The 25680-nt window shown below is 42.4% G+C and overlaps 2 protein-coding genes across 16 annotated transcripts in view; one reads left to right on the plus strand and one right to left on the minus strand.

Annotated features, from left to right (window-relative positions):
* Window positions 1-21037, minus strand: part of rpgrip1l (RPGRIP1 like) — a 263930-nt gene extending 242893 nt beyond the window's left edge. For 2 of the 4 annotated variants that reach the window (XM_068049460.1, XM_068049459.1), the window contains exon 1: window positions 20937-21004. The gene's annotated coding sequence lies outside the window, so the exon portion shown is untranslated. Of the gene's footprint in view, window positions 1-20936 lie in introns of all 4 variants that reach the window. The other 2 variants (XM_068049458.1, XM_068049462.1) reach the window with 1 other exon arrangement.
* A 384-nt stretch (window positions 21038-21421) lies between these two features.
* The window catches only part of fto (FTO alpha-ketoglutarate dependent dioxygenase), a 465612-nt gene continuing 461353 nt past the window's right edge, over window positions 21422-25680 (plus strand). For 6 of the 12 annotated variants that reach the window (XM_068049464.1, XM_068049471.1, XM_068049467.1 and 3 more), the window contains exon 1: window positions 21427-21647. In XM_068049464.1, the coding sequence (XP_067905565.1) occupies window positions 21555-21647 (93 nt within the window). In that variant the 5' untranslated portion in view covers window positions 21427-21554. Of the gene's footprint in view, window positions 21648-25680 lie in introns of all 12 variants that reach the window. The other 6 variants (XR_010976712.1, XM_068049465.1, XM_068049472.1 and 3 more) reach the window with 4 other exon arrangements.

Genomic DNA, 25680 nt, shown 5'->3' on the forward strand with positions numbered 1-25680 from the left:
GTATATGCCTTTTTCCTATGGACTCGAACTCAACCAATATACCTTTCGCCACTCCGTAACCCATTTGTGTGTGTGTAAACCTCTGGTGTGTGTTTGTGTGTGAATGACAGTTGGCACACAGTTTATTATTTTCATTAGTTCGGTTTAGGTGCAGTAAAGTTAACCTCTTTCTTTGTTAAACTCACGGAAACCTGTCCGATTGGTTCTTTTTATGATCATAGCAAGTAAGTAATCGAACATCTACTGAAATGGCCAGTACATCCACTTTAAGAAAGAACTAAACCTGTTGTGGTCAAACAAAGAGAGGGAAAAGAGAGAAACCCTTTGACCCCTCCTCACTTGACCATAACAGTGGCCATCCTAAGCTGCCAGCAAAGTCATCTTTCATCTGTTCTCTCTTAAATTTCTTCAAAAAATATAAAATTGGGGAGGCAATGGCATAGTGGCATTGTCACTGGATTGGTAACCCAGAGTTCGAAGCCTACCATGGCAGAAAGTGGAATTTTAATTCAATTAATAAATCTGGAATTAAAAGCTAGTCTACTGATGGCTATGAAACGATTGTCGATTGTTGTAAAAACTCATCTGGTTTACTAATAACCTTTAGGGAAGGAAATCTGCTGTCCTTACCTGGTCTGGTCTACAAGTGACTCCAGACCCACAGCAATGTGGTTGACTCTTAAATGGCCTAGCAAGCCACTCAGTTGTATCAAACTGCGACAAAGTCAATAAGGAATGAAACCGGACTGACCAACCAGCATCGACCTAGGCACCGGAAACGACAACAGCAAACCCAGCCCTGTCGACCCTGCAAAGTCCTCCTTACTAACATCTGGACGCTTGTGCCAAAGTCCTACAGTCTAGTCAAGCAACAGCCTGATATTGTCTGTAAGGTATAATTCCGTGAGTATGACTCTGTCCCAGACACCACCACCATCATCCCCGGGTATGTCCTGTCCCTCCAGCAGGACAGACCCAGCACAGTGGTATACAGTCGGGAGGGAGTTGCCCTGGGAGTCCTCAACATCAATTCCGGGCCCCATGACGTCTCATGGGCATCAGGTCAAACATGGTCAAGGAAACCTCCTGCTGATTACCACCTACCGCCCTCCCCTCAGCTGATGAATCAGTGCTTTTCCATGTTGAACACTATATTGAGGAAGCACTGAGGGTGGCAAGTGCACAGAATGTACCCTGGGTGGGGGACTTCAATGCCCATCACCAACAGTGGTCCTGTAGGTCCATTACTGACTAAGCTGGCTGAGCCCTAGAGCTACTAGACAGGGTCTGTGGCAGGTGGTGAAGGAACCAACAAGAGGGAAAAACATACTTGACCTCGTCCTTGCCAATCTGCCTCTCACAGATGCATCTGTCCATGACAGTATTGGTAGGAGCAACCACCGCACAGTCCTTGTGGAGACGGAGTCCCATCTTCACATTGAGGATACCCTCCATCATGTTGTGTGGCACTACCACCATGCTAAATGGCATAATTTCAGATCTAGCAAAGCAAAACTAGACATCCATGAGGCGCTGTGGGCCATCAGCAGCAGCAGAATTGTACTCAACCACAATCTGTAACGTCATGGTCCGGCATATCCCCCACCCTATCATTACCATCAAGCCATGGGATCAACCCTGGTTCACTGAAGAGTGCAGGAGGGCACGTCAGGAGCAGCACCAAGCAAACCTCAAAATGAGGTGTCAACCTGGTGAAGCTATAACCCCAGGACTACTTGCGTGCCAAACAGCATAAGCAGATAGACAGAGTTACACAATCCTACAACCAATGGATCAGATCTAAGCTCTGCAGGCCAGCCACATCCAGTCATGAATGATGGTGGACAATTAAACAACTAACTGGAGGAGGTGGTTCCACAAATGTCCCTGTCCTCATTGATGGGTGAGCCCAGCACATCAGTGCAACAGATAAGGCTGAATCATTTGCATCCATCTTCAGCCAGAAGTGCTGAGAGGTTGATCCATCTCGGCCTCCTCCTGAAGTCCTTAGCATCATGCCAGTCTTCAGCCAATCTGATACACTCCACGTGCTATCAAGAAACGATTGAAGGCACTGGATACTGCAAAGGCTATTGGCCCTGACAACATTCCAGCAATAGTACTGAAGACTTGTGCTCCAGAACGAGCTGCGCCCCTAGCCCAGGTGTTCCAGTACAGCTACAACACTGGCATCCACCCGGCAATGTGGAAAATTGCCCAGGTATGTCCTGCACACAAAAAGCAAGACAAATGCAACCCGGCCAATTAGCACCCAGTCAGTCTACTCTCGATCATCAGTCAAGTGATGGAAGGTGTTGTTGACCTCGCTATCAAGCTCAAGCGACATTTGCTTAGCAATAACCTGCTCAGTGACGCTCAGTTTGGGTTCTGCCAGGGCCACTCAGCTCCTGACCTCATCACAGCCTTGGTTCAAACATGGACAAAAGAGCTGAACTCAAGAGGTGAAGTGAGAGTGACTGCTCTTGACATCAAGGCAGCATTTGACCGAGTATGGCATCAAGGAACCCTAGCAAAACTGGAGTCAATGGGAATCGGGGGGAAAACTCTCCGCTGGTTGGAGTCATACCTTGCACAAAGGAAGATGGTTGTGGTTGTTGGAGGTCAATAATATCAGCTCCAGGACATCACTGCAGGAATTCCTCAGGGTAGTGTCCTAGGCCCAACCATCTTCAGCTGCTTCATCAATGATCTTCCCTCCATCATAAGGTCAGAAGTGGGGATGTTCACTGATAATTGCACAATGTTCAGCACCATTCACAACTCCTCAGATACTGAAGCAGTCTGTGTAGTAATGCAGCAAGACCTGGACAATATCCAGGCTTGGGCTGATAAGTAGCAAGTAACATTCGCATCACACAAGTACTAGGCAATGACTGTCTCAAACGAGAGAGAATCTAACCATCTCCCCTTGACATTCAATGGCATTATCATTGCTGAATTGCCCACTATGAACAGCCTGTGGGTTATCATTGACCAGAAACTAAACTGGAGTAGCCATATAAACACCATGGCTACAAGAGCAGGTCAGAAGCTAGGAATACTACAGCGAGTAACTCACCTCCTGACTGCCCAAAGCCTGTCCACCATCTACAAGGCACAAGTCAGGAGAGTGATGGAACACTCTCCACTTGCCTGGATGGGTACAGCTCCAACAACACTCAAGAAGCGCGACTCTATCCGGGACAAAGCAGCCGCTTGTTTGGCACCCCATCCACCACCTTCAACATTTGCTTTCTCCATCAACAACGCCCAGTGGCTGCAGTGTGTACCGTGTGCAAGATGCACTGCAGCAATGCACCGAGGCTCCTTCGACAGCACCTGCCAAACCCGCGACCTCTACCATCTAGAAGGACAAGGGCAGCAGATGCATCGGAACACCACCACCTGCAAGTTCCTCTCCAAGCCACACACCATCCTGACTTGGAACTATATCACCATTCCTTCACTGTTGCTGGGTCAAAGTCCTGTGGGTGTACCTCCCATACACAGACTGCAGCGGTTCAAGAATACGGCTCACCACCACCTTCTCAAGGGCAAATAGGGTTGGGCAGTAAATGCTGTCCTAGCCAGCGATGCCCACATCCCATGAATGACTAAAAAAAAATTCAGATCTCCAGTCAGTGGATTAAAGATAATTATCATTCAACAAAGCAATCTGGCATGACACCGGACACCACTAGTTACCTCCTAAGAATTAAAATAACCTGCCATTATTTTTACTCTCTATGTTCTTCCGCTCAGCCAATTTCCTAGCCTTCAATTCCATGAGCTTCAACTTTAGGTAACAGTCTCTTATGAGGGACTTCATCAAATGCCTTCAGAAAGTCCATATAAATAACATCCACAGACAGTCCCCGACCGCTAGTTTCGTCACCTATTCCAGAAATTCAATTAGATTCTTCATGCATAACCTATCCAATTACAAATCCATGCTGGCTTTCACTGATCAGCTGAAAACTTGCAACATGTCCAGTCACTCGATCCTTAATTATAGGCTCCAGCAATCTCCCAACAACAAATGTTAAGCGAACTGGTCTGTAATTGCCTGCTTTCCATCTCTCTTCTTCCTTAAATAGCAGAGTGACATGTGCAATTTTCCAATGCAAAGGAACAGTTCCCAAATTGAGAGAAGTTTGGAAGATTCTAGTTAGGACATCTGCAGCGTTTTCACGTGCTTCCTTTAAAACTCTGGGATGGAAGCCATCTGGTCTTGGGGATTTGTTGCTCTTTAGTGTCATTAATTTCTCCAGTACTATTATCTTGCTTACATTAATTTTATTGAGTCCTGTCTTTTATTCAATAGTAGTTTCCTTGGGATGTCTGGCATGCTGACCTCTCTCTGCCTCTACTGTAAATACTGATGCAGAGTAATTATTCAGAGTAATTATGTCCACCATTTCCTTATTTTCATTGACAGCATCACGATTATCAGTTTTCAAGAGGCCCACATTGCTTCTGGCCACCCTCTTTTTCCTAATGTAATTGTTAGTTGTTAAAAGGATTTGTTAGTCTATTAAAAGGGAACTTGATACATTCTGCAGCTAAGAGACCATTACAGGGGTGCTGGGTGAACAAGACTTGGTCCGAGTTAGGATACCAGCAGCTGAGTTTTGGATGAGGTCAGGTTTATGGCGGGATCTAAGATTTTCTTTTTATTCATTCATTGGATGTGGGTGTCACTGGCTAAGCCAGCATTTATTGCCCATCCCTAATTGCCCTTGAGAAGGTGGTGGTGAGCTGCTTTCTTGAACTGCTGCAGTCTTTGGGGTGTAAGTACACCAACAGTGCTGTTAGGAAGGGAGTGCCAGGATTTTGACCCATCCAACCAACATACAAATTAGGAGCAAGAGAAGGCCATTTGGCCCCTTCGAGCCTGCTCCACCACTTAATAATAAGTCATTTCCGGCCCTGAAAAGTGCCCAGTCTACCTCAAATTACCTGGAAGGGTAATGTATCCCAAAATTTGAGCAACAGGTAAAGCTAGCTATTTCACACTGTTACCATGCAGTAGCAACATGTGTGGTGTTCACCACTAACAGGATGCTACCGTCAAGCCAAAAAGACGTCCTGCCTATCACACAAATGAGTAATGTGATATATGAATTTCAATGCCAGTGTGATGCTAGGTATATAGGCCTTACGTCCCAAAGACTGGTGGATCGTATCAAACAACATGTCCCTTCCGCTGCTCGCAACGGGCAAGGTACAGGTCGTACCCAACAGCCCGTGCTTGCAAAACTCAAAACACAGTGTCCAACATTAGATGTGATTCTGCGATTGGACAACATTTGCTGAATAATACTCAGTGTGCTAAGAATTATGCTGACAACCAATTTAAGATTGTCCATAGGGCTCGCAGTGTGGTGCATTTGCGCGTACTGGAAGCTACATATATTAATACACAGGGCCCTGCTCTTTGCAGACAGAAAGAACATGTACACACACTGTGCCTGTTTCAGCTGAACAAAATAAGTGACAGCCATTCGCTGGTTTGCTCTTCAGGGCAATACCTTGACCAATCACAGTCAAGCTGCCTCGTTTAAATTTCAAACAAAGCTTGGCAGTTAACTGTCAGTCACTGTAAACTGATGCACTCTCCATGGCAATGCCTCTACCAATCAGAGTTCACTTGCCAACCAATCAGCACTCTCTTCTCATGCAGTATCAGTTTTGTTTTCCCTTACATTGGTTATTCTTGTGTACTATCCTGACGAGTGCAAGATGAAAAGCTTCGACAATACATCTCTATTTTCAGCAATTCTCAATTTCTGTACTACCAAATGACTATTTATTTATATTTATCAAAAAACAGCAGTGGTCCTAGCACTATCCCTTGGGGAACACCACTGCCTGTCATCCTCCATTCTGAAAACAACAATTTACCACGACTCACTGTTTTCTGTCCTTAAGGCAATTTTTTATCCAAGCTGACGCTGACCCTCCTCTTCCAGGAACCTCAATTTTGTTGACTAGCCTTTTTATGTGGTACTTTGTCAAACACTTTCTTAAAATCCATATAGACAACACCCATTACATTCCCTTCATCAACGTTCTCTGTTACTTTACCAAAAAATTCAATTAGATTAGTCAAGCACAAACTGTCTTTTACAAATCCATGCTGACTCTCCCTAATTAACTCAAACCTCTCCAAGTGCCTGTGATTTTTCCATGATTATTATTTCTAAAACCTTATCCACCACTGACGTTAAACTGACCGCCTGTAATTACCAGGAATGTTGTTACACCCTTTCTTGAATAAGGGTCTCACATTTGCCCCTATTCAATCCACTGGCACTTCCCCAGTATCCACAGAAGATTGGAAGATTATGGCAAGCCCTTCCGCTATCTCCACTCCCTATTCTTTTAGCAACCTGAGATGCTAAGCCATTCGGACCAGGCAACTTATCCACTCTAAGCATCTCCAGCCATTCCAGTATATCCTATCAATTTCCACCCCATGCATTACCTCTGCCATCTTCGCTTCAACTGATATTTTGTCACTATCCTCTTCCTTAATAAACAACGATACAAAGTACTCATTAAGTGTCCTGCACCTCTCAGCATATATCACCTCCTTTATCTCAATAGGTCCCACTCTGTTTCTTACTGCCTCTTAATATTTACATGCTGTTAAGATTTTTGGGTTACCTTTTGTGTTAACTGCCATTCTATTCTCATTTTCTCTCTTTGCCAGTTTTATTTTCTTCTTCACTTCCCCTCTCAATTTATTGTATTTGGCCTGGTTCTCACTTGAAGAATTCACCTACTATATATCATACAGCCTTTTTCTTTTTGTTTCATCATATTCTCCATCTCCCTCATCATTCAAAGAGCCCTGGCTTTGGTTCCCCTACCTTTCACCTTTGTTGGAATGTACCTAGTCTGTACCTGAAACATCTTCTCCTTAGAGATCACCCATTGTTCGACGATTATTTTTCCTGTCAGTCAATTTTACCCTGGCTAGATCCCTTCTCATCCCATTGAATTTAGTCCTCTTCCAAATTAGTTCTACTTTAAATTGCTCCTTGCACTTTTCCATTACTAATCTAAAGCTTATGATATGATGATCACTCTTACCCAAGTGTTCGCAACAGACACTTGGTCCACTTGGCCTACCTCCTTTCCCCAGCATCAGATCCAGAAATGTCTCCTTCCTGGTTGGACCGAGAACATGGTGGTCAAGGAGGTTCTCCTGAACGCATTTCAGAACGTCCTCCTGCTCCTTACCCTTTACTCTAACACTATCCCAATTGATATTATCTATCTCTCTTACTATCTGGAGGCTTATAGAATACCCCCATTAACATGTCTCCATGTCACTTTGTTACCTGATGCAATTTCTTAAGATCACATGGCTACCAGAGACCAATGACAAATGAGATTCTTAAATGTTCCCACAGACCAATCAGGTTTTTAAAAACAATAAGCAGCAATTACCATGAAAATGCCCACATAGTTACCAAGGACTGAACAGAACTGGCTGAACCCCTGCCCCGCAACCTGACCTGGTTCTACCAATATTGATGTAGAATTCTAATAAACAATGATCAGATGATCATATTGCCCAAAGAGAATAATAGAAAAGGGAATAAATAAAATAGAATAAAATAATAGAAAAGGGAATATGTCTTTTGATTATACCAGCAAATCTCCTTTAATGTTACCTATGGGTAGTTTAGAATGTGGAACTCTATATATGTACTAAGCTAATGTCACTTTTTTTTATTCATTCAGGGATGTGGGCGTCGCTGGCTAGGCCAGCATTTATTGCCCATCCCTAATTGCCCTTGAGAAGGTGGTGAGCTGCCTTCTTGAACCGCTGCAGTCCATTTGGGGTAGGTATACCCACAGTGCTGTTAGGGAGGGAGTTCCAGGATTTTGACCCATCGACAGTGAAGGAACGGCGATATAGTTCCAAGTCAGGATGGTGTGTGAGTTGGGGGGGAACTTGCAGGTGATGGTGTTCCCATGCATTTGCTGCCCTTGTCCTTCCAGTTGGTAGAGGTCGCGGGTTTGGAAGGTGCTGTCTAAGGAGCCTTGGTGCATTGCTGCAGTGCATCTTGTAGATGGTACACACTGCTGTCACTGTGCGTCGGTGGTGGAGGGAGTGAATGTTTGTAGATGGGGTGCCAATCAAGCGGGCTGCTTTGCCCTGGATGGTGTCGAGCCTCTTGCGTGTTGTTGGAGCTGCACCCATCCAGGCAAGTGGAGAGTATTCCAGCACACTCCTGACTTGTGCCTTGTAGATGGTGGACAGGCTTTGGGGAGTCAGGAGGTGAGTTACTCGCCTCAGGATTCCTAGCCTCTGACCTGCTCTTGTAGCCACGGTATTTATATGGCTACAGTTCAGTTTCTGGTCAATCGTAGCCCCTAGGATGTTGATAGGGGGGGATTCAGCGATGGTCATTCCGTTGAATGTCAAGGGAAGATGGTTAGATTCTCTCTTGTTGGAGATGGTCATTGCCTGGCACTTGTGTGGCGCGAATGTTACTTGCCACTCATCAGCTCAAGCCTGGATATTGTCCAAGTCTTGCTGCATTTCTACACGGACTGCTTCAGTATCTGAGGAGTCACGAATGGTGCTGAACATTTTGTAATCATCAGCGAACATCCCCACTTCTGACCTCATGATTGAAGGTAGGTCATTGATGAAGCAGCTGAAGATGGTTGGGCCTAGGACACTACCCTGAGGAACTCCTGCAGTGATGTCCTGGAGCTCAGATGATTGACCTCCAACAACCACAACCATCTTCCTCTGTGCTGGGTATGACTCCAGCCAGCGGAGGGTTTTCCCCCTGATTCCCATTAACCTCAGTTTTGCTATTCACTGAAATCTCGAGATTGTCGCAAGAAAATTTAATTCATCCATTGAGGTGGATATGGAGAATGAGACCAATGTGGGGTTTCAACACACCATTAACATATTGTTTTCCTTTGCTCCATGACCTCTTGGTCAGCTATGTGGCCTTGTCCAATCTACACCTTCTCCTATGTTATCTCTTGCCCCACCCCCGCCTCACTTGCTTATAACCTTTGACATTTCTAATATTTGTCAGTTCCGAAAAAGGGTCACTGACCCGAAACGTTAACTCTGCTTCTCTTTCCACAGATGCTGCCAGACCTGCTGAGTATATCCAGCAATTCTTGTTTTTATTTAAAACAAATGATCTGGTCATTTACTTTATTAACGTTTGAGTAACCTTGTTGTGCATAAATTGCTACTGCATTTCTTAACAACAGTGACTGCATTTCAGAAGTATTTCATTGGCTGTAAAGTGTTTTGGGACGTCCTGAGGTTGTAAAAGCTGCTATATAAATGAAAGTTTTTCTCTTCATCCATGTCTGTGTTACTTCCTTCTTTTTCACTCTTGGTTACTTGGTCTTTATGGGATGGAGGTTTGCCAGGGTCAAATCTATCGATTTTGCACTGGGTGATGAGAATACCCTTTTTTATAGAATATTTGATGTATTAATTGTGTGATAATGATTATTTAATGGTAAATAGTTCAAACTAGTTCAAAATAGTTGAAATGTCGAAAACTATCGATTAGAACCTGAGTTCTGAGTGACTTGCCTGAATTTGAAAAAAACAAGTGAACAGTGACATCACAGGAAAGCTGTAAGGTGGTGAGTAACTGCTGTTAGGGTGAGTGTGTAAATAGCTGGGTTATAGCATCTCAACATCTGGCAGATTAAAAATGAGTAAAAAATTAAGTGTTAAAAATAAGAAACAAGTATTACCATTCTTGAGTAAGGTTCAGTTTAACTGTTGAACTTTACTGATTATTAGTAGGATTTATCAGTACTAGTAAGGTTTTAACCATAATTCTAATGTGATGTAGCATTGGTAAGGTTTTTTTTTAGCAGTAGCAAAAGGCCAACTAATAAATAATGGAACTGTAGGGATGCTTCAACCTCGAGAGTGTACCTCCTGTGCTATGTGGAAGGTCTAGGATGCTTCCCGTAACCTGGATAACCATTTGTGCAGGATGTGTTGTCAATTGCAGCAGCTTAAGCTCCGGGTTTTGGAACTTGAGCAGCAGCTGGCAACACTGCGGTACATTCATAGGATGAGAGCTACGTGGATAACACGTTTATAAATGTGGTCACCCCACAGCTTAAGAGTATGCAGGGAGAGAGAGAGAATGTGTGACGGCCAGGCAGTCAAAAAGAATCAGGCAGGTACTGCTGGAGACCCCTGAGTACATCTCACTCTCCAACAGGTATTCAGTTCTGAATACTGAGGAATGTGATGCTTCACCTGGGCAGTGCAGCCAGAGCCAAGGCCATGGCACCACAGGTGGCTTGGCTGCACAGTGGGCTTTAGGGAAGACTGGAAGAGCTAAAATGAAAGGTGATTCAATAGTCAGAGGAACAGACTGGAGTTTCTGTGACCCTAGACGTGAATCTAGGATGGTGTGTTGTCTCCCTGGTCCTAGGGTCAGGATGTCACTGAGCAGCTGCAGAGCATCCTGAAGGGGGAGGGTGAACAGCCAGCAGTCGTGGTCCACATTGGAACCAACAATGTAGGTAGAAAGAGGGATGAGTCTTGCAGTCAAAATTTAGTGAGCTAGGTAAGAAATTAGCAAGCGGGACCTCAAAAGCAGTAGCCTAAGGATTACTCCCAGTACCACGCGCAAGTGAGTACAGAAATAGAAAGATAAGACAGATGAACGTGTGGCTGGAAAGATGGTGCAGGAGGGAGGGCTTTAGATTCCTGGGATATTGGGACCGACTCTGGGGGAAATGGGACTTGTACAGGCTGGACGGGTTGCACCTGAACAGAGCAGGGACTGAGTTCCTTGTGGGACGTTTTGCTGGTGCTGTTGGGGAGGGCTTCAACTAGTTTGGCAGGGGTGGGGTACCTGAGGGTAGACTCAGTTGGGACAAAATCAGAAATGAAAATGGAAGGCAGAAAATTAATGGATGAGTCTGGAAGACAGAGGGAACAAAGGTTAGAAAATAAAAAGAAAGAAAAAGTTTGGCAGTGCTCAACAGTATCTATTTCAATGCAATCAGTATAGCAAATAAAGCAGTTGAGCTGAGGGGAAAGATAGACATGTGGCAGCATATGAAAGTGAGTACAAAAACATGGCTTAAGGAGGGACAGAAATGGCAGCTCAACATTCCTGGTTACAGGGTTTTCAGATGCGATAGGGAGAGGGATAAGAAAGGAGGTGGAGTGGCAATTTTGGTCAAAGAAACTATTACAGCTGTGAGGAGGGATGATATGTTGGAAGGTTCATCAAATGAGGCCATATGGATTGAGCTAAGGAACAATAAATGGGCAATCACACTGCTGGGAGTGTACTATAGACCCCGAAACAGTCAGAGGGAGATAGAAGAACAGATACGTAAGCAAATCTCTGAGAAGTGCAAAAACAATAGGGCAGTAATAGTAGGGGATTTTAACTACCCCAATATTAACTGGGATAGTTTTAGTGTGAAAGGAATTGAGGGAGCAGAATTCTTGAGGAGCATTAGGAGAACTTTTTTGACCAGTATGTAGCAAGTCCAACAAGAGAGGGCACAGTTTTAGACTTAGTTTTAGGAAGTGAAGATGGGCAGGTGGAAAGAGTGGCAATGGGAGAGCATTTTGGTGGTAGTGATCATAATTCAGTCAGTTTTAACATAATTATGGAAAAGGACAGAGCTAGAACAGGAGTTAGAGTTCTCAATTGGGGAAAGACCAATTTTACTAAACTTTGGAGTGATTTAGCAAAAATGGACTAGAAACAGCTACTTGAAGGTAAATCAGTCAGAGCAGTGGGAGCCATTCAAAGGGGAGATTCAAGGGGTTCAGAATAAACATGTTCCCATAAAGACAAAAGGGTGAGACGGGCCAATCTAGAGCCCCATGGATGTCAAGCAGCTTAAGGGTAAGACAAGGCAGAAAAGGAAAGCTGAAGTCCAACACTGAGAACTCAATACTACAGAAAGCCAAGAGGAGTATAGAAAGTACAGGGGTGAAATCAAAAAGGAAATAGGAAAACAAAGAGAGGGCATGAAAAAATATTGGCAAGCAAAATCAAGGTGAACCCAAAGATGTTTTATCAATAAATTAAGAGTAAGAGGATAACTAAGGAAAGAGTAAGGCCCATAAAAGACCAAAAAGGAAACCTATGTGTAGGGGTGGAAGATGTTGGTATTGGTCTTAATGAATACTTTGCGTTTGTCTTCACAAAAGAGGGGGATGCTAATATTGTAGTTAAGGAGGAGGAGTATGAAGTATTGGATGTGATAAACATAGGTAGAGTGGAAGTATTTGTGAGACTAGCATCCTTGAAAGTTGATAAATCACCAGGGACAGATGAAATGTACTGCTAAAAGAAGCAAGAGAAGAAATAACGGAAGGTCTGACCATCATTTTCCAGTTCTCACTGGATACAGGTGTGGTGTCAGAGGATTGGCGAACTAATGTTGTACCTCTGTTTAAAAAAGGAGCGAGGGATAGACCGACTAATTACAGGCCAGTCAGTCTAACCTCAGTAGTGGGCAAATTATTGGAATCTATTCTGAGAGACAGGATAAACTGTCACTTAGAAAGGCACAGGTTAATCAAGGATAGTCAGCATTGATATGTTAAGGGAAGATCTTGTTTGACCAACTTGGTCGAATTTTTTGAAGAAGTAACAAGGAAGACAGATAAGGGTAGTGCAGTTGATGTGGTCTACATGGATTTTAGCAAGGCTTTTGACAATGTCCCACATGGCAGACTGGTTAAAAAAATAAAATTCCATGGGATCCAGGGAAATGCAGCATGGTAGATACAAAATTGGCTCAGTGGCAGGAAACAAAAGGTAATTATTGACGGGTGTTTTTGCGATTGGAGGGCTGTTTCCTGTGGCATTCCGCAGGGCTCAGTACTGGGTCCCCTGATTTTTGTGGTATATATTAACGATTTGGATGTAAATGTAAGGAGCATGATCAACAAGTTTGCAGATGGCACAAAGATTGGCCGTGTGGTAGATAGCGAGGAGGATAGCTGTAGGCTGCTGGAAGATATTGATGGTCTGGTCAGATGGACAGAAAAGTGGCAAATGGAATTCAACCCGGAGAAGTGTGAGGTGATGCATTTGGGGAGGTCAAACACAGCAAAGGAGTACACGATTAATGGAAAAAGTGCAGAGGAAGTGAGGGACCTTGGAGTGAATGTCCACAGATCCCTGAAGGTAGCAGGACAGGTCGATAAGGTGGTTAAGAAGGCATATGGAATCCTTTCCTTTATTAGCCGAGGTATAGAATATAAGAGCAGGGAGGTTATGCTGGAACTGTATAACTCATTGTTTAGACCACAACTTTTTCCAGTCATTACAGAAAGGATGTAATTGCACTAGAGAGGGGACAGAGGAGATGTACGAGGATGTTGCCAGGATGCAAAAATGCAGCTATGAGGAAAGATTGGATAGGTTGGGATTGTTCTCTTTGGAACAGAGAAGACTGAGGGAAGATCAAATTGAAACGTACAAAATTTTGAGGGGCCTAGATAGAGTGGAGGTGAAGGGCCTATTCACCTTAGCAGAGAGGTCAGTGACTAGGGGCATAGATTTAAAGTGATTAGTAGAAAAATTAGAGGGGAGATGAGGAAAACTGTTTTCACCCAGAGGGCGGTGGGGATCTGGAACTCACTGCCTGAAAGGGTAGTTAAGGCAGAAACCCTCAACTCAGTCAAAAGGAGTCTGGATATGCCCCTCAAATGCCATAATCTGCAGTGCTACGGACCAAATGCTGGAAGGTGGGATTAGAATGAGTGGGACGTTTTTCGGCCAGCACAGACGCAATGGCCCAGAGGCCTCTTTCCGTGCCGTAAACTTTCTTTGATTCTATGCAAGAAAAACAGAGATATAACCAATGAGGAAGAAAGCAATCCGATGGGCATTCATAATAGATACTACAGTTACAATGTGCACTGCAGATAAAAAATTTTTACGGAGATGTGAGAGTAACTGATGTTGAGGAATTGTGAGGAACTCAGTATCAGGAGAAAGAAGGTCTAGCTGAGATGTGAGATGACATGATTTCAGATTCTGATGGATCTGCAAAATACTTCATAATTTTGTTTCATTTGAGATGAAATCACTGTCTTGTAATTACTTCCATGCATTTTGTATTTGTAGAATTTCTGGGAACTTAGTTATGTTTCTGCTAATTTTGTCATAGCAGACATGAATAGCTGGGATGTTTCATGTACTTAACATGTCAACTAACAGGATAATGATTGTGATACAAGTTTATTGAGTGACAGATATTTGTTGTTTACCAGAAGATAACGCCAACATAGTTTCTCAATAAACTGAGATATATTCTTCAACTCTGCCCTTCAACTCTTGTTATTGCACAAAGAAACATATTATTTCCCCCCCAAAAAATTCATCTTTTCAGAGAGTCAAAAGTAACTAAATCACTCAATTAGCACAGTACTTTCTATGTTTAAATGAAACATTTATAAGCACCTCTCCAGTTTAAACTTAAAAAAAACGTTTTAATCTTTTACAGAAAAATATATACCAAATTCCCATCATTCTTGAGTGTTAAAAAGTAAGTATCCCATTGATGTCTCTAAGTCGCCTTTGTTACTGTTTTATGTTTCTGAACATTTGGTCAAACACAGCATAGACACAGACAATTTGTATCAAACTCCATCAATGTGACACCAAATTCTGGAACAAATTGGTCTTGAACAATATATTGTATCAGGGCATGTCTACTCCAAAGTTGCTTCGAATTAACACTTTTAAAGCACAGGATTAAAAAAATGATGTTTGAATAACACCATATCTCTTTTATAATATTTACAGATGATGGGATAGTAACATGTATATATCCGTTTGCATACCTTTTATCACCATCCAATAAGCGGCAATCAAATGTCTCACCAGTTTTTGAAAATACATTATTACTCTGTTCTATCATTGCATTTTGTAATTTTGCTTCTCTTTAGTGATCCTTTTCCATATCTTAAACATATTCATATCCACTCCATCACTAAAACCACTTTCTTCATCTCTGTAACCACCATCACCTTCTCAAGAAACACCCACAGCCCATAAGCAAATAAAAAGAAACATTGCCCTTCTCTGCCCCTGCCCCAGCAGATCTGCTGCTAAAATCCTTATCCATGCCTTTGTTACCCCTAGATTTGACTGTTGCAATGCTTTCCTGGCTTCCACCTTGCACCCCCCACCCCCACCCCACCACTCCTTAAACTTGAGCTCAAATCTCTGCTGCCCATTACCCAACTCGCATCAAGTCCCATTCAGCAATCACCCCTGTGCTCGTTGACCTATATTGGCTACTGGTTTGGTAACGCCTCTATTTTTCATCCTTGTTCTCAACTTCCTTTATGGCTGCCCTCCTCCCTCACTCTCCTGTGCTCCTCCAGCCCTACAAATAACATCACCCTTCACCCCATCCCCCAACTACACAAGACCTCTGCACTCTTCCAATTCTGGCTTCTTCCACACTCACAATTTTCAGCACCCTTCCATGGCGACAATGCTCCCTCTAAGATGGGCACTTCTATGGCCATAGAAAACAGCAATGTACGTGCATTGAAATATACAGGCCATTCACAACTTTGTCAGTTCATCGGAAGAAGTTTCCAACATAATGCAAGGAAACTGCATTAAAATGTAAACTGCCCATGGACTAAAAGGTTGTGCACAGAGGAGTTTGTAGCCCATCTAATACAAAGTAAATTTAGAATGGTAACCATGCCTTCAGCATGGCCCCAAGTTGTAAGATTTGAAATTCCCTTCCTACACCTTGCTCTCTCTCTTCCTTTAAGACAGCCCTTAAACCTACCTCTGACTAAGCTTTTGGTCACCTGGCCAAATTTTTGGGTCAAATTTTGTTTCACCTGTGAAGTGTCTCAGAATGTTGTATTACATGAAAAGCACTTTATAAGTGCAAGTTGTTTGGTATATTGACGTGGGCTACTTTTCCTACTTGTTTAGACTATACAACAGGAAATAACTTCAGAATTGATACTATTAGTGTGTCGACAAAACCAAGCTACCATTACAACCTTACAACCACTAATTTTAATCCATTAATTAAATTTACACTTCAAATTAGGTATTTTATTTCTTTCACGCAGCATTGCTGATGCTAAACTGTTATCCTGTAAAGAGCAGTGGACACTGGGTCATCAAATATATTCAAGGTGGCGTTAGACAGATTTTTGATCTACAGGGGAGTCCTACAGGCTTTAGATTCCTGGACATTGGGACCGGCTCTGGGGGAAATGGGATCTGCATAGGCTGGACTGGTTTCAGCTAAACACAGCCGATTTTCTTGCTGGGCGATTTGCTAGTGCTATTAGGAAGGATTTAAACTAACATGGCAGGGGTGTGGAGTATTACCAGGAGGTAATACTAGAGAGGAATACCAAGGTGCACAGAATACTGGGAGAGACAGACAGCACTAGAGTAGGAAACAGTAAGTTATTAGGTGGGTTCAGTCAGGGGAAAAGTAACAAAGTCTCAATTAGGTTTACTGTGCATGTATGTGAATGCGCAGAGTGTTGTAAATAAGATTGATGAGTTACAGGTGCAGATAGCCACTTGGAAATATGACATTGTAGCTATAACAGAGGCCTGGCTCAAAGAAGGGCAGGACTATGTATTAAATATTCCTGGATACAAGATGTCCAGGAAAGATAAGAAAGGAGGGAAAGGGAGAGGGGTGACAGTATTGATTAAGGACAACATGCAGTGCTGGAGAGAGAGGGTGTCCCAAAGTGGTCAAGCACAGAATCAATGTGGCTATAGCTAAGGAACAAAAAAAGGTGCAGTTACAGAGGAACAAATTCGCAAGGCAATTCCAGAGAGGTGCAAGAATTATAGAGTAGCTATAATGTGGGACTTTAATTATCTGAATATAGACTGGGATAGTATTAGTTAAAAAGGCAGAGAGGGGCAAGAGTTCCTAGACTGTGTTCAGGAGAATTTGCTACGGCAGTATGTTTTCACTCCAACAAGAAAGGAGGCGCTATTAGACCTGGTTCTTGGGAACGAGGTGGTCCAAGTGGATCAAGTATCAACAGAAAGTTGATGAAAGGTCACAGACCTGAAACGTTAACTCTGTTTCTCTCTCCACAGATGCTGCCAGACCTGCCGAGTATTTCCAGCTCTCTATGTTTTTATTTCAGATTTCCTGCATCCGCAGTATTTTGCTTTTATTTTGGATCAAATATCAGTTAGGTAACATTTAGAGTGATCATTGTATCATAAAGTTTAGGTTGGTGATGGGAAAGGACAAAGAATAATCCAGATTAAGAATAATTAAATGGAGGAAAGGCAAGTTCAATGCGGTATGAATGGATCTGACCCAGATAAATTGGAATCAAAGGTTGGCAGGCAAAACTGTAACTGATCAATGGGCTGCCTTTAAAGAAGTGATAGTTCGGGCACAGTGAAGGTATATTCCCACAAAAAGCAAAAGGAAGGGCAAACAAATCCAGAGCTCCCTAGGTGACAAAAGAGGTAGGGACTAAGATGAAGAAAAAAAGTGTGCTTATGACAGATGTCAGGTGGATAATACAACCAAGACCAGGCTGAATACAGTAGGTTCAGAAAGGAATTGAAAAAGCAAGTAAGAGAAGCAAAGAGAGTATCAAAAGAGACTGGTAGCTAACATAAAATGGAAAGCAAAAGTCTTCTCTAGGCATATAAATAGTAAAAGTGTGGTAAAAGGAGGAGTGGGGTCGAATCAGGGCCAAAAAGGGGATTTACACATGAAGGCAGAGGACATGGCTGAGGTACTAAATGAATATTTTGCATCTGTCTTTACCAAGGAAGAAGATGCTACCCAGGTCATGGTGTAAGAGGAGGTAGTTCAGACACTTGAAGGGGTTTAAAATTGATAAGGAGATCTTGGATAGGCTGTCTGTACTTAAAGTTGATAATGCACCAACACCAGATGACAGGCATTCACAAATACTGAGGGAAGCAAGAGTGCAAATTGCAGAGGTACTGGCCATAATTTTCTAATCTTCCTTAGACTCAGGGGTGGTACCAGAGGACTGGAGAATTACAAATGTAACATCCTTGTTCAAAAAAGGGTTTAAGGATAAGCCCAGCAACTACAGACCAGTCAGTTTAAGCTTAGTGGTGGAGAAGCTTTTATAAATGATACATACAAACATACGAATTAGGAGCAGGAGTAGGCCACTCGAGCCTGCTCTGCCATTCAATAAAAGCATGGCTGATCTGATTGTAACCTCAACTCCACATTCCCACCTACCCCACAATAACCTTCCACCTCCTTGCTTATCAAGAATCTATCTACCTCTGCCTTAAAAATATTCAGACTCTGCTTCCACTGCCTTTCAGAGAAAAAACATTTTTCCTCAACTCTGTCTTAAATGGGCGACCCCTTATTTTTAAACAGTGACCCCTAGTTCTACATTCTCCTACAAGAGGAAACATTCTTTCCACATCCACCCCATCAAGACTCCTCAGAATCTTATATGTTTCATCAAGTCGCCTTCTAAATTCCAGCGGATACAAGCCTACCCTGCCCAACCTTTCCTCCTAAGACAACTCGCACATTCCAGGTATTAATCTAGTAAACCTTCTCTGAACTGCTTCCAATGCATTTACATCCTTCCTTAAATAAAGAGACCAATAATGTACACTGTACTCCAGATGTGGTCTCACCAATGCCCTGTATAGCTGAGGCATAACCTCCCTACTTTTGCATTCAATTCCTCTCGCAATAAATGATAACATTCTAATAGCTTTCCTAGTTACTTGCTGTACCTGCATATTAGTATTTTGTGATTTATGCACTAGGACACCCAGATCCCTCTGCATCTCAGAGCTCTGCAATCTCTCACCATTTAGATAATATGCTTCTTTTATAGCCTTCCTGTCAAAATGGAAAATTTCACATTGCTGGGCTTATCTATTTGCCAGATCTTTACCCACTCACTTAACCTATTTATAAGCCCTTGGCAGCCTCCTTTATGTCCTCTTCACAAGTTATTTTCCTCCCTATCTTTGTGTCATCAGCAAATTTAGCAGCCATACCTTCAGTCCCTTCATCCAAGTCATTTATATAAAAAGGTGAGGACCCAACACTGATCCCTGTGGCAACCACTTGTTACATCTTACCTACTAGAAAATGACCCATTTATGCCTACACTCTGTTTCCTGTTAGCTAGCCAATCTTCTATCCATGCCAATATGTTACCCCCTACATCATGAGTTTTTATTTTCTGCAATAACCTTTGATGCAGCACCTTATCAAATGCCTTCTGGAAATCTAAGCACAGTACATCTACCAGTTCTCCTTTATCCACAGCACATGTTACTTCTTCAAAGAATTCCAATAAATTGGTTAAACATGATTTCTCTTTCACAAAACCATGTTGACTCTGTCTGATTACCTTCCCTGCTATAACATCTTTAATAATAGCTTCTAACATAATCTGGGACAAAATTAATAACCACTTGGACAAATGTGGGTTAGTTAAGGGTAAATCGTGTAACTAACTTGCTTGAGTTTTTTTGAGGAGGTAACAGAGTGGGCTTATGAGGGTAATGCTATTGATGTGGTGTACATGAACTTCCAAAAGGCATTTGTTAAAGTGCCACATAACAGACTTGTTAGCAAAGTTAGAGCCCATGGAATAAATGGGACAGAAGCAACATGGAAACAAAATAGGCTGAGTGACAGGAAACAGTGTCATGGTTAATAGTTGTTTTTCAGACCAGAGAAAGATTTATATCGTAGTTCCACAGGGGTCAGTGTTAGGACCCCTGCTGTTCCTGATATATATTAATGACCTAGACCTTGGTGTACAGGGCACAATTTCAAAATTTGTGGACAATACAAAACTTGGAAGTATTGTGCACTATGAGGAGGATAGTGTAGAACTTCAAAAGGATTATAGACAGGTTGGTGGATTCGGCAGACAAGTGACAGATGAAATATAATGCAGAGAAGTGTGAAGTGATTCATTTTGGTAGAAGGATTGTGGAGAGACAATATAAAATAATGGGTACAGTTCTAAAGGAGGTGCAGGAGCAGAGGAACCTGGGTACATATGTACATAAATCAATGAAGGTGGCAGGACAAGTTGAGAGCACGGTTAATAAAGCATACAGCTACCTCGGCTTTATCAATAGGGGCAGAGTGTACATAAACATGGAAGTGATGTTATACTTGTATGAAACACTGGTTTAGCCTCAACTGGAGTAGCGTATCCAATTCTGGTCACCACACGTTTGCAAGGATGTGAAGGTGTCAGAGAGGGTGCAGAAAAGATTCACGAGAATGTTTCCAGGGATGAGGAACTACTGTTACATAGATAGATTGGAGAAGTTCAGACTGAGGAAAAACTTTTTCTGGAATGCACTGCCTGAGACTGTGGAGGAAGCAGGTTCAATTAAAGCATTCATGAGGGAATTGAATCTGAAAACGAAGAATATGCAGGGCAACAGGGAGAAGGCAGGGGATTGGCACCAGGTGAATTGCTCCTTCAGAGAGCAAGCAGAGACACAACAGGTCAAATGGCCTCCTGCTGTAACCATTCTATGATAGGGGAGTCAAGGGTTATGGGAGGCTGGCAGGAAAGTGGAGTTAAGGCCACAGTCAGAGTAGCCATGATTGTATTGAATGGCGGAGCAAGCTCGACCAGCGAATGGCCTACTCGTGCTCCTAATTCTTGTGTTCTTATGAGCAAGATTGCAAAAAGTTGTTAGTAACTGAATATGTCCTTGAACTGTGTGTGTGTCTAGTGCCGACCATCAACACAGTTCAGAGATTCGTTTATTTCCAGTAAACCTCAATGGAAATAAGTCGGGCTAGATGAGGTTTGATAATGATATCTTGCAGCAAACCCCAATTACCCCCGCTTCACACCCTGTTTACCTACTAATTATAAAAAACGGCGTTGTAACACTTACCAAATGCAATCGACAAGCTAATTACGGATTCATTTACCCCAACGACAGTTGCTAGCGTAAATCAATTTCCGTTTCCGTCCCGCCAGCAGCTGGTTATGGAGCGCTAAGCATGTTGGATCTTGTTGTCCTCCATGTGTTGTTTTCCTTCAATTCAGAAAATGAACTCAGGCATTAAAAGGACTACAATTCCCAGAGGGCGCCGCACGGCTAAAGCAGCGCCTCTGCCCTGCACTGGTCGGCTCGATCCTGTTGGGTATGTTTAACGTTAGTTAGGTTCAATCACCCGAGGTGCGCGAAGTGATTGGCTTCGCCTATGACCAGATGCCGCTCCTGATTGGCCGGAAGCAACGTCAGTCAGATTCCCGCGCAGTATGATTGGTTGCGGAGGGGCGTGAGTTGTTGGCCTGCAGTGAGGTGACTGTGGTTGGGGGTTGGTTAGAATGTCTGTTGCGCGGCTTGTGATAACATTCTGTGGAGCAAGCTGTGATGTTGGGTAATGGGTAGCAAGTGTGGGGATCGCGCTTAGTGTCCGGCTCCGCGAGTGTCAGTGCTGGGTGAAAGTTTCCCAGAGTTCGGAGAGTGGGGGAGGGGGTTGCGTCAGTCGCGGTGTATGTTGGGATGGTAGTGGTGAGAGTGTTTAAATTGACGGCAATAGGACAAGAGTCAAGGATGAAAAGGTTCAGTAAATACGATAGAACGAAGGAGAGCAAGGTACAGCCCGAATGTTCAGAATCCGCGGCCTGTTGTGTTTCTCCCTAGTTGTTAGGGGTGTCTGTGTTAGATGTCCTGTGGGTGGGAGGAAGGCGCAGTGCAGAGGAACTGGGCCTAAACACGGGGAAAGCCCTATGGCCTAGTGTCATAGCTCTGTATATTTACACTAAATGCTGCATGGTTTTCTCAGCTTCTGTCACAGGACTGGGACTTCCAGGGGAACATCAAAGAGGGTAACTGTAAATCCGGCTAAAATTGAATCCATTTTTAAAATCAACAAGATTGCCAGGCCGGGTGCCAGTTCTTTTTACGTATAAAACAAGGACCAGAATGAGTTAGTCACATTGAGCTTCATGAAAATGTGTTTTGCCAAACAGTTCTATTTTTGTAAAATAAGCTTGAAAATTAGGACTTTAATCGTGCACATGTTTAATATTGACTGGGAAGCCATACATGGCGAGACCTCTATCCAGCCAACGCAGCCATAAGGTGTTTGGACGCTTTGACTAAAGGAACACCTACAGGCTTGCGCTTGTATGAATTACTCATTACTGTAATTCTATTAATCTTTCTCAACAGCCATTGACTTACCAACTGGCTGGCTGCATAACTCAAAATAATGGAACTACCCAGTGTTATCTCTGTATATAACATAATACCAGATCTCCAGTCAAATGACGCATAAATTGAGCTTTCTTGCAATTTGTGAAGGCATCTGACCTCCATTTAAGTATATTTTAACAATTAAAAGGTGCTGACATAAGCCACAAAGCTTGAATAGTTTGTACTAAAACTTACTGCAAGCTATAATGTTTAAGATTGCTGTAATAATTAAAGTATCTCATGTTCTCGTATCAATGTAGTTCTGACCTCATTGGAAACTGTTCCATGCATACGAATTTGCAATATTAATGTTGATCATTTCCAATGGTATTGTGGGTGGAATTGTCACTCTTGACCATGCCCCTGATGTAGGCTTTTGAAAGTTTGGGATAACAGCTTCAATTCTTTTTTTTTATTCATTCATGGGATGTGGGCATCGCTGGCCAGGCCAGCATTTATTGCCCATCCTTAATTGCCCTTGAGAAGGCGGTGGTGAGCTGCCTTCTTGAACTGCTGCAGTCCATGTTTTATATGTGGTAGCTCAGTATGTTTTGATGAAAAGCAATGGTATAAATGGGTTCATGATGAAATTATAATGCTATATTAAATCTTGTGACAAGATGAGATGGTAATGATGAAATAACCTGCAAATGCAGTAGTTTTACTTGGAAAAAGTAGTACTTAAAACTGGATTAACTAAATTGGCTACACTCATTGACTGACAAATTGGGATAACAGTTTGCATTGCAACTGAAGTTTATGATTCCCTATGTCAGTAGACTTGACTTTTTCAAAACATGCGTTGGCTGATGCCTGATGGCAGCTCTACAAAATTGTAGGTTCGTTTGACATTAAAATGTCTGTGTGGAGCTAGCAGCAAAATCCTGGTGGTAGTTGTAGATGATCAATAATTTTTCCAGGCGATTTCTTTAATCTTGCATTCTTGGCAAGTATAGCCCTTAGTCATAGGAGAGACACAGATGAGGAAGACCTATCCAAAAACATGGTATGGCTTCCACTATCACTATCAAGTGTTTCTAAGATATTTCCAGTGTTTTTACCTCCAATAACCTACTTGAAAGTTTATTTCATGTTTTAATCATTTTTTGTGAAGTTCTTGACATAGATTTGGATTTTTAATAGTTTGAACCTGTCCCCTTGTTGTCTCAGTGCCACCATTTAGTTTGAGCAGCAATTCAAATTTTGTTTTTCTATACTATGTACACTCGTATCTGCAGTTCTCTCTGTCACTTCAGGACTGAAAAGCTCAACCCTTTTCACTCTTCCGTCATAACTCAGTCTTTTGACATTAGGGATCAGTGTCATGGCTCTGTTTCCAGAGCTTGAATATCTCTTGTGTCTCAATGACCAGCACTCAAGATGCAGTCTGATCAGAATGCTACACACTTTGAGCCTGACTTTTTCTGATTTATAACATGCTGGTTTGGCTGTATAATTTAGTATTCAACTTAATTGTTGCAGTGCATTAATTGGACTCAGTGAGTTTAATAACCCCCAGGCTTTCCTTCAATTTCACTTTTGACCCCATTTGTGAGGTACTTAAATTGTCCTGTTTTCTTCCTAAATGTAATATTGTATAAGTGTATGTTAATTGTCATCAGCTATTGATATGTGCACTTACATATTTTGTAGTTCCTGAACTGCCTCATTCTGTTCAACTGTTGTAGTTTAGTATAGTCTGAGAATTTAAATATTGAATTCATTAATGTAAATTAAAAATAATAGGGTTTCTAATTCCCATTTAGTATTTGTCTCCCCCTTCAATAAAATTCCTTGACAAAAGTACCTCCTGATTCCCACCATTCAACTAATTTGTTAGTCATTTCCATATTTCATCATGAAACCTCACTCAGTTAAGGTTACATTGTAATCTTTTATGCAAAAAGTCAAATATTTTTTGGAAGTTAAGGTAAATCATGTGTAGGGCTTTCCATAGTCTAGTTGGAGTGTCATATCCTTAAAAATAGAACAAACCCTTTCAATAAATGTTTGTGTAATTATGACAATTGTAAAAATATTCCAATGGAGAAAAAAAATTGCTTTTTAAAAATTTGTTCTTGGAACATTTTGAAATTTGCAGGTGACGTGAAGTTTGGTAAAAACTGAGGAAGATGGTGATAGGGAGGTAGTAAGATTTCAAGAGGACATAGGCTGGTGAAATGGACGGACACATTGCAAATGAAATTCAATGCAGAGCAGTGTGAGGTGATACATTTTAGTAAGAAGAATGGGGAGACAATACATGTTAAATGGTACAGTATTAAATTGGGTGCAAGAAGAGACGGCAGGTGGTTCTTGTGCACAAATTTTGGAAGGTAGCAGGACAGGTTAACATAGCAGTTAATGCAACATATGAGATTATGAGCTTTATAAATAGTCATGGAGTACAAAAGCCATGAAGTTACGCTAAACCCATATAAAACACCAGTTTGGCCCATGAATGGAGTATTGTGTCCAATTCTAGGCACTACGCTTTAGGAAGGATGTGAAGGCTTTGGAGCGGGTACACAAGAGATGTGCTAGAATGGTTCTAGGGATGAGGGATTATTGTTATATGGATAGTCTGGAGAACCTAGTGGTGTTCTCCTGAGAGCAAAGAAGGCTAAAGGGAGATTTGATTGAGGTGTTAAAAATTATGAATAGTTTGAACCTGTCCCCTTGTCTTCGTGCCACCATTTAGTTTGAGCAGAAATTCAAATTTTGTTTTTCTATACTATGTACACTCGTATCCGAGGTTATCTCTCAGTCACTCCATGACTGAAAAGCCAAACTTTCTTCACTTTCATAATAACTAAGTCTTCTGACATTAGGAATGTCATGGCTCTGTTTCCAGAGCTTGAATATCTCTTGTGTCTCAATGCTTAAATAGAGTAAATAGAAACTCTTTCTAGTGGCTGAAGGGCCAATAACCAGAGGGCTCAGACTTGAGGAAAATGAAGCGGAGGAGACATGAGGACAGACTCGCACAACAAATGGTTAGAATTTTGGAATATACTGCTTGATAGGTTGATGGACACAGTTTCAATAAGAACATAAGAAATGGGAGCAGGAGTAGGCCTTTCGGCCTTTCAAGCCTGCCCTGCCATTCAATAAGATCATGACTGATCTGCCCAGATCTCAACTCCTCTTTGTGCCAGCTCGTCATAGCCCTCAACTTCCTGATATTTCAAAAATCTATCTACCTCCTCTTTAAATACTTTGTGATCTAGTCTCCACAACTCTCTGGGGTAGAGAATTCCAGACATTCCCTACCCTCCGAGAAGAAATTCCTTCACATCTCAGTTTTTAATGAGTGTCCCCTTATTCTGTAACTATGTCCCCCAGTTCGAGATTCTCCCACTAGTGGAAACATCTCAACATCTACCCTGTCAAGCCTCCTCAGAGTCTTGTAAGTTTCAATAAGTTCACC

The sequence above is a fragment of the Heterodontus francisci genome, chromosome 17 (genome assembly GCF_036365525.1).
Source record: "Heterodontus francisci isolate sHetFra1 chromosome 17, sHetFra1.hap1, whole genome shotgun sequence".
In the NCBI taxonomy this organism is placed as follows: domain Eukaryota; kingdom Metazoa; phylum Chordata; class Chondrichthyes; order Heterodontiformes; family Heterodontidae; genus Heterodontus; species Heterodontus francisci.